Genomic DNA, 13,225 nt, shown 5'->3' with positions numbered 1-13,225 from the left:
GTGGCCTTGCCCCGATTTTTCACATACGTTCTCCAGGCTCAAACTCTGGTCTTCATGCCTGGGTGGCAAGCACTTTACAGACTAAATTCTCAATTAAAACAAAAAAAACAAAATATAAAAAAAAAAAAAAACCATAAAAAACTCACTATACTTTCTGTGTCTCTGTCTGTCTCCCTCCCCTCTGTGTGTGTGTGTGTGTGTGTGTGTGTGTGTGTGTACCTCACTGTGAGTTAGAGGATAGCTTTCTGGAATCACTACTCTCCTTCCAGCACGTGTTCCGAGGACGGGGGTTCTGGCAGTCAGGCCCAGCAGCGAGTGCCCTTGCCCACTGGAGCCATCTTGCCAGTCTCTGGGTCTTTCAGACCGACAGTCCACTATCAGCTTCCCGGCCCTGGCGGTAGAAACGTTTGTTTATCCAGGTTTTACCCGAAGCATGCCACGTATGTACCGCAAGCACAGTTTGACTCCTGACGGGACCTTGGGCTTTGGGCCTGTCGGTTCAACTCTCAGATAAAGTCCACTGAAAACCATGTTGGCACACTGACTGTATGGAAAAATCCCTCCCCACGGCAACTCTGCAGGGCGGGCTGAATGGAAGAGTTGAGTCACTGTGACTGGCAATGGGAAGAAAATGTCGTTATCTGTGAATGGGGGACCAAATAGCAGGGTGGCCACAGGGTTGGAGCTAGCACGTGATAAGGGGAACAGTCCTCAGATAACAGAGGGTGAAGCTGGTCTCTGGAAAGCTGTAACTCACAATCCAAAAGCCACCGGAAAAATTAGTCAAAAAGACAACCACCCACAAAGCAAGCCAGCCAAGGTGCACTCTCCCAGAGCCGAGAGAGAGCTGGAGAAAGACCCCCACAGTCCTTTGGTGGCTGCACAGGGCACAGTGTAGTGGCGGGCAACAAAGCAGGAGAAAGTAGCCATTCCTGGAGGTGGGGGTGGGGGACTATGGATTCCCCTGCTTCCTAGGGAGAGATGCAGGGACTCTTGTCCCCCATGCGGGCACAGCTGTCAGGACGCACGAGTCAGGACATGTCTAAGGGCTCATTGTATCTTTTTCCCCATGTTCAAGGCAGGAGAAACACAGAAAGAAGCCCCTGTGAAACCAAGGAATTCCCTTTGTGAACTAGAGACATCCCATTTTCCAATATTGAACCACACATAAAATAACAGAATAAAAAATCTACAAGTAAGTTTTTTGGTAGCCATAAGATAGCTAAATCACAACATAGGCAATTGATAATGAAAACAAGTAATTGGTAATAATTAGCGTAAGTGATTGGCATATAGAAGCTGACAGCATGGCCTGACAGGAGCAGGGAACTGTGATTACCCCTCCCCCACATCAACTACTAAGAACCAGGGACTGAACCGTCGTCCATCAGAGCCAGGCCATCCCAGATCTACCATGTATGACACAGACTCTCTAAAATTCAACTGCCTTGTTCTCTACACGCGTATATGCACGTGTGTGTATGTGTACCCTCATGTGTATGTACATGTATACATGTGACTGCATGTGTACATGTGTATGCATGTGTGCATGTGCAAATGTGTGTACCAGCAGCTCACATGTGTGTTCATGTGTTTATGCTTGTATGTCTGCATGTGAATATGTGTGTATATATGTGCATCTGCAAATATGTGTGTACCTGCATGCTCACATGTTTGTACATGTATGTATGTTTGTATGTGTGAATATATGTATGTGTGCATGTGCAAATATGTGTGTACCAGCATGCTCACATTTGTGTACATGTCTATATGTTTGCATGTATGCATATATGTGTGAATATATGTGTATAAGTGTGTATGTATGCATGTTTGAATGTGTGTGCATGTGTATGTGTGTGTGTGTGTGTGCACATGAAAGCCAGAAGACAACCTTTGGGGCTTAATACTTAGGCCCTGTCTCCCTTTTTCCTTTTAAAGACGGAGTCTCTAATTGGCCTGGAACTCACCAAGTAGTCTAGGCTAGCCGGTCAGTGAGTGCCAAGGATCTGCCTGTCTCTGCCTCCCCAGCTCTGAGATTACAAGTGTGGGCCTCCGTGCCCAGTGTCCTAGGCAGAGGCTCTGGAGTTTGAACTCAGGCCTGTAGGCATGCATACCAAGCTCTGTACTTCCTGAACCATGCCCCCAGGGCAATTGCCTCCTCTTGAAGTTGGTGGCAACCCTGCTTCGAAAACCTTACCTTAGTGGTTGTTAGTATCTGAGAGGGTGTGGATAAAATTCTTGGCTAACCCAGGCACTTTCAAGATCAAATTTCACACTTGATAATCTGTCCACTGCCCAAATATTTACTGTGCTTAGTGCTATGGTTTGGGTAGGAAACCAACCCCCAGCCCCACCCCACCCCATCCCCAATCGTGTGTTGAAGGCTGAGTCTCCAGTTGGCAGTAGCATTTTTGGAGGTAGTGGTGGAAATGCTGGGGCTGGGGGCTGGGAGCTGGTGCCTGAGGATGTAGAATCTGAGAGGTGTCTGGTCCATGTCAGCATTTCCTTGATTTGTCCCCCAGCCACCACAGAGTGATTAACCTCTGTCACTTGCTCCTGCGTCTTCCTTGTCCTGATGCCAAGTGATAGAACCACCTGCAACCAGGAGCCAAAATGCACCTCCCCCTTTAAACTGTTTATCTCAGGGATTGTCATAGCAAGTTAAAAATGGCTATGGTACTGTGAATAGCTTCATTGTGCTGGGACCATGAAGAGTGAGTCCACACAAGAGTAAGCAAGGTCTCTGTGCCCCAGAGCTCACAAATGAATAGTAGGACTACCCATGAAATCTGTAACAAACTAAGCTCTCTCCCGCAGTGGCTACATCAACCCATTAGCGCCCCCTAGCTATGAACACTGCTTCCCAGGTTACCTGCACCGTGGAGTGCAGAAATGCCACTGTGTACAGCATGGGCTTCCACATGGGTAGGTTACTGATGTCCAGAAGGTCTTGGTTGATCCCAGCGAATGTCCTTTTCAGGCCTGCCCGGACACCTTGGGGTGGCTCATTTGTGAACTTGAGAGAAGTCTATTTTGAGAAGCAGAAGGTTGTGTTACTGTTGCAAAGTACTGTAAAGAATGCAATCGAAATCACGGTACAAGGGTGAAAGAGACAGCTCAGATTTTTAAGAACACTGGCTGTTCTCAAGGAGGACCCAGGTTCAGTTCCCAGCACCTACGTGACAGCTCACAACTGCAATCCCAAGGGATCGAGTGCCCTCTGCTGGACTCTGAGGGTCCTGCATGCATGTGGTACATACACACAGCTATGGTCAAAACAGCCAATATACATAAAATTAAATAACTAATAAAAAGAAATGATGGCATATGAGATAAACACATGACACAGAGCATGCAGGCTAGAACTCAACAGAGTAAAGGCCAATTACACTGATCAGAGCACAAACCCGATAAATCAATAGGCCTTAGAATTCACTTGTAGAAATGCTGTATAAGCCTGATGATTATAATAGAGATTAATACACTGCTGCATTCCCTCAGTAAGAATTTTATGGCACTCATTTATTCTTTGGGAGGCCTAGCGTGCACCACTGCACACACGTGAAGGTCAGCACGTGAAGGTCAGCACGTGGGACAGCACGTGGGAGCCCATTCTCTCCTTCCACCATGTGGATTCTGAAGATCAAACTCAGGTTGTTGGGCTTCGTGACAAACACTGTTACCCATCCTCCCTTCCCGTCGCCCCTCCAACACTGTTGGTCGTGAATCACATGACTGGGTGACTCTCGGTGACGGACCTGGAGTAGTGTGATTGGAAACCGGTCATGGGGTTCAGTGGTTATCCACACTCTGAAGGAGTCCTCGGTGGTTTCTGTGACCATCAGGGTCTCTAGTAACTCCTCCATGAATTCTAGACCGAGGTGACAATTCTGCAGTAATACCCAACCACCCTGTATCCAAAAGATAAAAGAGTCATAGTTATTGCTTATATCTTGTGATTATTTTTACCAAAACAAAATGTATTGTTTCAAAAGTAAGTTTGCTTAAAGCATGGCTGTTTTATTTTGAGCCCATATTTACTTATTATATATCATATGTTATATATATGTTATATATCATATGTCATATAGTATATATCATATATTATGTTATATTATATATTAAATTTATACATCAAGGCAATGATATGTAGTTATTTCTACTTGAGTCACATCTTTGGCTCTTTTGGTTGATTTGTCTGTTCTACTTTGAGCAAAAGTGATTTTTTTTTTAGTTTCAGTAAGTGGAAAACTTTTCACACACACACACACACACTATAATCTGTTCCTGGCCCAATCTGGTCACTTGGAGTCATTCTGGTACTACTGATTCCTCAGAGATTAGAAATAAAAACTTGAGTGTGGGCGCCACCTAATGGTGAGGTCGGATACTTGCACAGGCTTCACCCTAAGGTATGTCGGAATCCACTCAAACCAAGAAGGCAGCATCACAGTCATCCATAAAAGTGCTTGTCACCTTCTGAAGTCAGAAGTAATGCACGTGGTGGGGTTTTAGCTAACTGTACTGGCTGGTTTTGTGTCAACTTGGCACAAGCTGGAGTTATTACAGAGAAAGGAGCTTCAAGTGCCTCCATGAGATCCAGCTGTGGGGCATTTTCTCAATTAGGGATCAAGTGGAGAGGGCCCCTTGTGGGTGGTGCCATCTCTGGGCTGGTGGTCTTGGGTTCTATAAGAGAACAGGCTGAGCAAGCCAGGGGAAGCAAGCCAGTAAGCAGCACCCCTCATGGCCTCTGCATCAGCTCCTGCTTCCTGACCTGCTTGAGTTCCAGTCCTGACTTCCTTTGGTGATGAACAGCAGTGTGGAAGTGTAAGCTGAGTAAACCCTTTCCTCCCCAACTTGCTTCTTGGTCCTGATGTTTTCAGGAATAGAAACCCTAAGACACTAGCCAAGTTCTAAGTCATTGTTTGTCATTGTTTTTCCCAGGGACTCCTTTAGTCAGCTCCATCTAATGGTTAGGTAAAGCACTTTTTAACATTAAGTCAGAGGCCATCGCTAACCTAGGAAAACAAGACTGTTGGCTCATTCATTGAGTCAGTACCTTGTTCTAGTTAGGCTAGCCTTGAACTCTCTGTATAGCCTAGGCTAGTCTTGAACTCTCAAACCTCTTTCTTCTGCCCTTCACCTGCTGAGATTGTAGGTATACACACTGTGCCCAGTAAGTCAACATTTTAATGTTCTGATGTAAGTAGAGCAGACTAGATGACTCCATCTACAAACTGTTAGATGCAGTAAGTACATGATAAGGTATTTAAATTGTGCCTTCAACTGGAAGAAAAAAATCAGAGTTGGGCTGATTTAAATAGCAAAGAGGATGCGCTGGGCCATGTATCATGGGTTATCTAGGAGAAGGCGGGATCCAGCATCATGGACCCAGTGCTTTCTGGTCCTTACCCAGCATCCAGGAACATCAGACATGTTTGAAATTTTGGGGTGGCTCAAGAGCACATTATGGCTACACTTGTATTTTCTTTTGTTTGGTTTTTGGTGGTGGTGGTGTTTAGTTTTGTTTGATTTTGTATTTTGCTGATAATGCTATTATCAATATGTTGCGAGACAAAGATGTGGAAGTTACAAAAATCATCATCCCAAAGAAGGGTAAGGTAAGTGTTGTATTTACATTAAAAGTTTTCCATTTGCTGAAACTAAAAAAAAAAAAATTACTTTTGCACAAAGTAGAACAGACAAATCACTCAAGAGCCAAAGATTTGACTCAAGTAGAAATAATCCCACATCATTGCCTTGATATATAAATTAAATATAATTTATTATTGAATTTAATTAGGTGATAAAGATTAAGGCTTAGGGCACTTGAGAATTAATGACCAGCTTGAAATTTTGATGACCTAAGTAGAGCTTTGGACCATTAACCCCCACTGGTCATTAATTCCCAGAGAAAAGCCGTGACAAAGTCACCACAGACATGATGAGATCCAACACTTAAAAACAAACCAAGATTTTTAATCTTACTTTTATAAATTATGCCCTTTCTTATTAGAGCTGAGATGGCTATCTGCAAAGCATTTCTAGAAAGTTAATGATCTGTGTATTTATTAGGCACCATGCCAACTGCTTCTCAACACTCCGCTTCGATAAAAATCATCATCAATATTGAAATAGAAAGTCCTCAACTATTTTTTTATTTGCCTGAAATGATCCATTAGTGAAAAAAATGAAAACCCACCTTCAACCAAAAACTGAAATTTAACGGTCCTGATTTGGCCCTTGTATTAATATTGATCATGAAATTCCAAGATGGCTGGAGCTGTAACCTTAAGAACCAGACATTGTGCCTTCCAAATCATAAACAGATAGATGGATTAGTGAGTAGATGGTTAGAAAGATACAGAAAAACAAAGGTGTCTGAGGACTGTAAGAAACAGCAAGCTTTCTGTGGTGCTAAGAGGAGGAAATTGCCTTCAGATTTGGTCCACAAATGACCAAAGGTTTGGTTGTGCATCAACAAAACTGGAAAATGAACATCAGAGGATGGATGTTTCCAATCACTGTGGCTTTCCAAGGTATACCAGATGGACAGAGGACCCGGAGAGCTTAGGTCACAACAGTGATGGTTCTTGGCTGCATACCTGTTGCATGGACATCTGGATCAGCTTTCGAGCATGAACTTCTTGCCCTTGTCCCATTGAGATAGTCCTGCATTCTGCAACACAAGAAGCTCATGATCACGAAAATGTAAATTGTAGTCTTCCACCCTCCATTCCTCCAAGAAGCCATTACTATTCAAATAGACCAGGCTCTCCATAGTGCTGACCAGAAAATGTATGGGCACAGGGAAAAGGAGACACCAAAACCAGGAGGATGGGATAGAACAACAAAAAGCACACAGACTTCAAAATAGTGTGTGCGCATGCATGCGTGCATATGTGTCTAATTTGGGGTCTTTCATTGTGCTCTATTGATTTATTTATTTGATTTTAGCCAGTTGCACAGATTAAATTATTGCCGTTTGATAAAGCTTTAAAAATTTAGGAGTGTTCATTTCCAATAATTGTTTTTTCAAGTTCTTGTGGCTATTCTTCATCTATGTTTCTGATGATCTAATGTCTTTCTAGGATCCAATTAGGGGGAAAATGTTTGAATTTCAATTAGAGTTACATACATTTATAGACTAATCTATAAACTATTGGCACCTTTACAATATTGAGTTGTTATGCTGGGAATGGGTTTTAACTCTATTTACTTGAATTAACTTTCTATGTCACTAAGAAAGTTTTATATTTCTCTTCAAATGGATATTTTTAAAACAACCTGTTTCATTTTTATTGCAAAGCTAATGGAATTTTTACATTTTATTTTTACAAGGAGGCACAATTGATTTTTTAAAAAATATTTATGCTGCAAGTGGTCACCTTGCTGAACTGTTCTATTAAGTAGGATCATTTTCAGTTGATTCATTTGTGGTTTTAAGCTAGACACTTACATTGTCTGAGAGTAATGGTGGCATTTTGGGTCCCTCCTTTTTCAGGAGTTACATCTTTTATTTATGATTCTCACAATGCGTTAGCTATGTCTTCAACGAGGATGCTTCATCACCATGGCAGTGGGCAGACATCTTTGTCTTGAGTCTGACTTTAATGGAAATGTCTCAGTTGTTCACCAGCAAGTCTGGTACTGATGCTTACAGCATACATTTATCACTTTGTAGGGTGCTCTGCTCTGAACTTTGCAAAGTCAAATATGGATGTTGAACTTTTTTTAATTGCTTTTACTATTTGTGTATGTGTGTGTGTGTGTGTGTGTGTGTGTGTCTGTGTGTGCACATGCATACCATGACCTAAGTGTGGAGGTCAGGGGACAACTCGCTCGAGTCAGTTCTCTCTTTTCACCTTTATGTGAGTTTCAGGGATTGAACGCAGATCTTCAGGCTTGACAGCAGACACTTTTACTAGGTTGAGTTCTCTCAAATGACCTCATATGACTTCCTAATCTTTTTAAAGTGCATGAATCAACTCTTCAGGTACAGCTATAGCATTCCGTAAGGCAGTGCTGACAACACCCAGATTTTTTTTGGAGCGATAAACAGTTCTATTCCAGAACAATGCAAGGGGATCAGGGCTGGAGAGATGGCCCAGTGGCTAAGAGCACTTGCTGCTCTTGCAGAGGACCTGGGTTTGGTGCCCAGCACCCACATCAGACAGCTCACAATTGCCTGTAAATCCAGCTGCAGGGAACTCAACGCCTCCTTCTGGCCTCTAAGGGAACCCACATGCACATGCACATGCCTACATGCAGACACACATGAACACATCATTAAATATAAAACTACACCTTAAGGAATGCCGTGCTTCCTTCAGAATCTATGCAGGTGTGAGCCTGCGGTCCATCATCTCTATAGAACGTGGCTACGGATGTTGCCCGCCCTGCTCAGTTACGTTCCCATCGGTCTCCTCTGGCTGTGTTCTATTTATCTCCAGACTACCACCATGAGGCGCACGGCTCATTACTAACTTGGTAAGAACAGCAAATGCGAGCAAAAGAATCCCTACAGATAATGGTTCTATCTTTTCAGTTTGTGACAAAATGCACTTTGGTGTGTCATCATTTTATGTAAACATGGTGGCAGCGGCGGCAGGCAGAGTACAACCCACCAGTGCTGCCATCTGCTGATACAGCAATTAGTGACAAGTAGATCTTCATCCCTGTCTGTGCAGATACCTGGGTCTCAGGTAAATAAATCCAAGAGAGAAATAAAAGCTTAATTTTTAAATATACCTTTGCCTCATGGACAGTTTTCTTTTTATACCAGGTCTCACCCACCGTACAGCCTTGGCTGACCTGAGTCTCACTATGTAGACCAGGGTGGCCTTGAACTCACAGAGCCCTGCTTGACTCTGCCTCCTGAATGCCAAGTCAAAGGTACACACCACCAAGCACGGCCATGGATACTTTTCTAAGAGTCACCCGTGACAGGCAATATTCGGAGCAAACACAGACAGATGGTCAGTCATACCCAGCTTCAGTTTCTTGGCCAACGCGTCAATCTGGATGGTGGGGTCGGAGCCCATGGACAGGAAACAGATCAGAGGCGTGTGCGTGTCGCTTTCCTCCCAGGTCTTCTCCAGATTTAGGATAACTGGCTCCGTGTACTTCTCCTCCAGAGAGTCCGCGATATACTTTCTTGCTTGGAAAACAGTGCGGTCTGGGCACCACGATCTTGAAATGAACATTTAGGTTAGAGAAGAAGTAAGCTCAGCCCTTCTAAGTTCTAAGTTTCTAAGGGACTATCTACTCCCCCTCCGTCTCTACTAATTCCGAGCGTGCAAAGGTCAACAAGTTTAATTAACAAAGGGGCAGCAAGCGGATCCTCCCTTCCATGGGGCTGTGGGAGAGGGATGGCAAATTCTGTTCTCCTTGGATGAGCACAGATTTAATCAGGGAAGGTCTGGTGCCAGGCACTGGCCGGGAGCATTGTAGACCCAGTAACGACAGAGGGTCCTCCGCCAGCCTCAGTCCATGATGGAGGCCAACATACCACCAACTCTGAGGCTCGGCTCTCTTCAGAGAGGATGGATGTGCCAAAGAGGCCAGAAGTAAGCTATCAGTGAGCATCTGTGTTCTAACCATTTATGTGTCACATGGCTGAACAGGTTCAGTGCACACAGATACATCACATAAGTAAATGACAGACAGCTGATCATTTCCATCTGAGACGCACCGTCTCCCAAGCCAATTCTCACTCTCCAGCTAATGACCCTGCTTGTGTGGCCTGTGTCCCATTTCAAACTGATGGGTAAAGGATAAATGTGATTATTTCAAGGAAAACAAGCAACCCTTTCATACTATGCCGAAGGGGGGGGGGTCACCAGCGAGGCCATCCTGACTACTCTCATGGCCTACAAAAACCAGGGGGCAACATGTCCCACAGCAAGCTCAGGCGTGCTGCATTAGGAGATATAAAAGCTATGCTGACTGACCCACCCCTTCTGTTATTCATTTCCCTCCCCTCCCATGTGCGTGTGTGCTTGTGCGTGTGTGTACGTGTGCTTGTGCATGTGCACGTGTGTGCACGTGTGCGTGTGCGTGTGCGTGTGTGTGTGTGTGTGTGTGTGTGTGTTCAGCCATGTGTGGAGCTCAGAGAGGACTATCATGTGTGTGTGTGTGTGTGTGTGTGTGTGTGTGTGTGTGTGTGTGTTCAGTCATGTGTGGAGCTCAGAGAGGACTATCGTGTCTTTTCTAAGGTACCTTGGTTTTGTTTGGAGGCATGATCTCTCACTGGCCCATCAAACAGGATTGGCTAACTGACCAACAGGCCCCAAGGATGGTCTTGGCTTCAGCGCCCCCAGAACAAGGGTTACAAGTATATTCCACACCACAACATCTGGCTTTTATAATATATATAATTATATATATAATATATTGTATATTATATAACATAATAATATATTATATATTATATAATTATATATTATAAAAGCCAGCTGTATAAAAATAATAAAAATATATTATAAAATAATTTTTATTTTATTATATATTATGTAATATTAAATATATGTATTATATAAAATAAATCTTATAAAATATATATATTTGATCGATGATGATGGTTGGCAGGTGTGGGTATGTGATAGAGGCCATACATGTGTCATGATACACGTGTGTATGTCAGAGGGCAACTTGTGGAGAGAGTTCTCTCCTTCTCCCTTTCTGTGTGTCCTGGGGCTTGAAGTTAGGTCTTCAGGCTTGCAAGACCGTGCTCCTACCCACTGAATCATCGCATTGGTTCCAGCACCTGGCTTTTAAAATGTGGGTCCCAAGGCTCAAACCCAGGTCCGCACCTAAACCATCTTCTCCATCCTTGCTAACCCCCTGTAGTCTCATCTCCCTAGAACTGCACTAACCAGTCATGGAGACCCACATATATATTCAAGTGTGTATACACAAGTACACAAGTGTGTGTACACGCATAGACACACACACTTTTTTTCCACTATATAAGCCCCTCTGAGGTATGAGATACCAAGAAAATGTGATGATCAACAAGGCAATTGCTCTTAATTATTGTCGATTTAAAACTATTTTCATCTTAATGGCCCAAAGAGTAGTTACACTTATCAATAGTTCAATAGTCTTAACTTTCCCCCTCAAATGAAACTGAGTTTTAGCTTCTGAGCCAATTCTTTGCAAAGGCTATTTTTAATTTTGTGTATATATATATGTGTGCATGTGTATATGTGTGCATGCATATATGTATGTATGTGTACATACATGTATTATGTGTGGGTTTGCATGTGGTGTATTTGTATATGTGCATGTATATATGTGTGTGTTTGTATGTGTACATATGTGTGTTGTATATGTATGTATATGTGTATGTGTGTATGTATGTATGTATGTATGTATGTTTGTGTGTGTGTGCACTTTATGCACATGCCACAGCAGGAGTGTGGAGATCAGAGAATAACTTGCTGGAGTTGTTTCTCTCCTTCTGTGGCACAGGTCCCGGTGATCAAACTCAGGTGATCAGGTTTGGCAGCAAGCACCTCTACCCTCTGAATCATCTCAGCAGCCCAAGTTCCATTCTTTTTTTTTAACAGAGGTAACTTAAATAATGCATGATTTGTACAATATCAAATGGATAAAGGAGACATAAGAACATATTTTCTTTCATGTTTTTGCTGAAAGCCCTACTGTTAAAATGTTGTTGAAACAGAACCTCTTCCCTGCTATCATATATTATGGAGGAAGTACAGGGCTCCTTCCCCAGAGAGCACACAGAATAGTGGGACATGACTCCGAAGCTTGCATACCACAGACTCTGAGACTCGGCTCTCTTCAGAGAGGATGGATGTGCCAAAGAGGCCAGAAGTAAGCTATCGGTGAGCATCTGTGTTCTAACCATTTGTGTGTCGAATACCCTAACAGGTTCAACACTCACAGACACATCACATAAGTAAATGCTGGACAGCAGATGTTGACTGCTGAGATCAGACCTGGGATGAGGAACAGCGGGTGGTGCTCCCTGCTTCCGCTGCCCTGGTGCTCACCTGATAAGCAGAAGCTTGCGGCAGGTATCCAGGGAATCGTTATATCCATCGGGGATGATCTCCTCCTCTGGGGCATCTTTATCAAACCAGTTTTTCCACCCCTTCTCATTCCGAGATATCTAAAGGTAATAAGCCAATAGTCAAGCCACAAGACTGCATGGGATCGGAAGGCACCAGATGCTCCAAAGGACCCAGGAGAGCTGCTCTTGTGGGCTCTTAACTTACAAAGCAAAACAACCAGCTACTGTCATCAATGACCTGAATAACATAGATACAGTGTAACTGTCCCTTGGGGGTGCGTTGTTAATTGCTGTTAGGATAATATTTCAGTGACACAAAATGGCTGGAGACAGGGGATGACAACAGATCAAAGCTTCTCCATTGTGATACTTTATTGACACTTGGAGCTGAAAATTATTATGTAGCACAGGGCTGTCCTGGGAATGGTTAGTGTAACCATACTGGCAGATAGATACCTGTGCCTTTAGCTATGGTTAACACTCAAGCTGGAGATCTATAGAAACTGGAATTTCACTCAGGAATCTCATGCTAGGAGAAGGAAGGACTGAAGCACTGTGAACAGTCAGGGGAATGTACTTCATAGAGAACAATTTACAACCCGTAACGGACACTGGTGTTGACTCTGGAGTCAGTGGCAGGCAGGATGATACCCATGGGCTGGACTGCTTACCTATACTTGCCTCTTGACTGCTATTTAGACCTAAAGCCCCAGTCAGGCCCTAAAGACAGACTGGGAGCAAGGAGTCCCTCCATCTCCTTGTCCTGCTTCCCAATGTGGCTACATTGAATCTCCATTTTTTGGCTACATTGAATCTCATTTTTCTGCCTGTCACTATTAGTCTGTCTCTTTAATTGGTTTATTGGGACAAGCGGCTGGGCTAGCAAGAGCCACCAGAGCACAGGCTCTAAGCCTGTGGTAACAGGGTAACAGTAACAGGGAACAGGGTAACAGGCTACAGGGTAACAGGGTACAGGGTAACAGGGTACACGGTAACAGGGTACATGGTAACAGGGAACAGGGTAACAGGGTACAGGGTAACAGGGAACACGGTAACAGGGTACAGGGTACAAGGTAACAGGGTACAGGGTAACAGGGTACAGGGTAACAGGGTACACGGTAACAGGGTACAGGGTAAAAGGGTACATAGTAACAGGGTACATGGTAACAGGGAACAGGATAA

The 13,225-nt window shown here is 43.7% G+C and overlaps 1 protein-coding gene across 1 annotated transcript in view; it reads right to left on the bottom strand.

Annotated features, from left to right (window-relative positions):
- The window catches only part of Dnah8 (dynein axonemal heavy chain 8), a 238,386-nt gene that overhangs the window by 55,384 nt on the left and 169,777 nt on the right, over positions 1-13,225 (bottom strand). Inside the window, exons 77-81 of the mRNA XM_052164217.1 lie at positions 12,024-12,142; positions 8,990-9,192; positions 6,606-6,679; positions 3,759-3,911; positions 2,873-3,028 (exon numbers count right to left, since the gene is read on the bottom strand). Of these exons, the coding sequence (XP_052020177.1) occupies positions 2,873-3,028; positions 3,759-3,911; positions 6,606-6,679; positions 8,990-9,192; positions 12,024-12,142 (705 nt within the window). The remainder of the gene's footprint in view (positions 1-2,872; positions 3,029-3,758; positions 3,912-6,605; positions 6,680-8,989; positions 9,193-12,023; positions 12,143-13,225) is intronic.

Source organism: Apodemus sylvaticus, chromosome 19 (genome assembly GCF_947179515.1).
Source record: "Apodemus sylvaticus chromosome 19, mApoSyl1.1, whole genome shotgun sequence".
Taxonomy (NCBI): domain Eukaryota; kingdom Metazoa; phylum Chordata; class Mammalia; order Rodentia; family Muridae; genus Apodemus; species Apodemus sylvaticus.
Note: the sequence above shows the minus strand (reverse complement) of the source record. Positions and strands in the feature narration are given on the sequence as shown.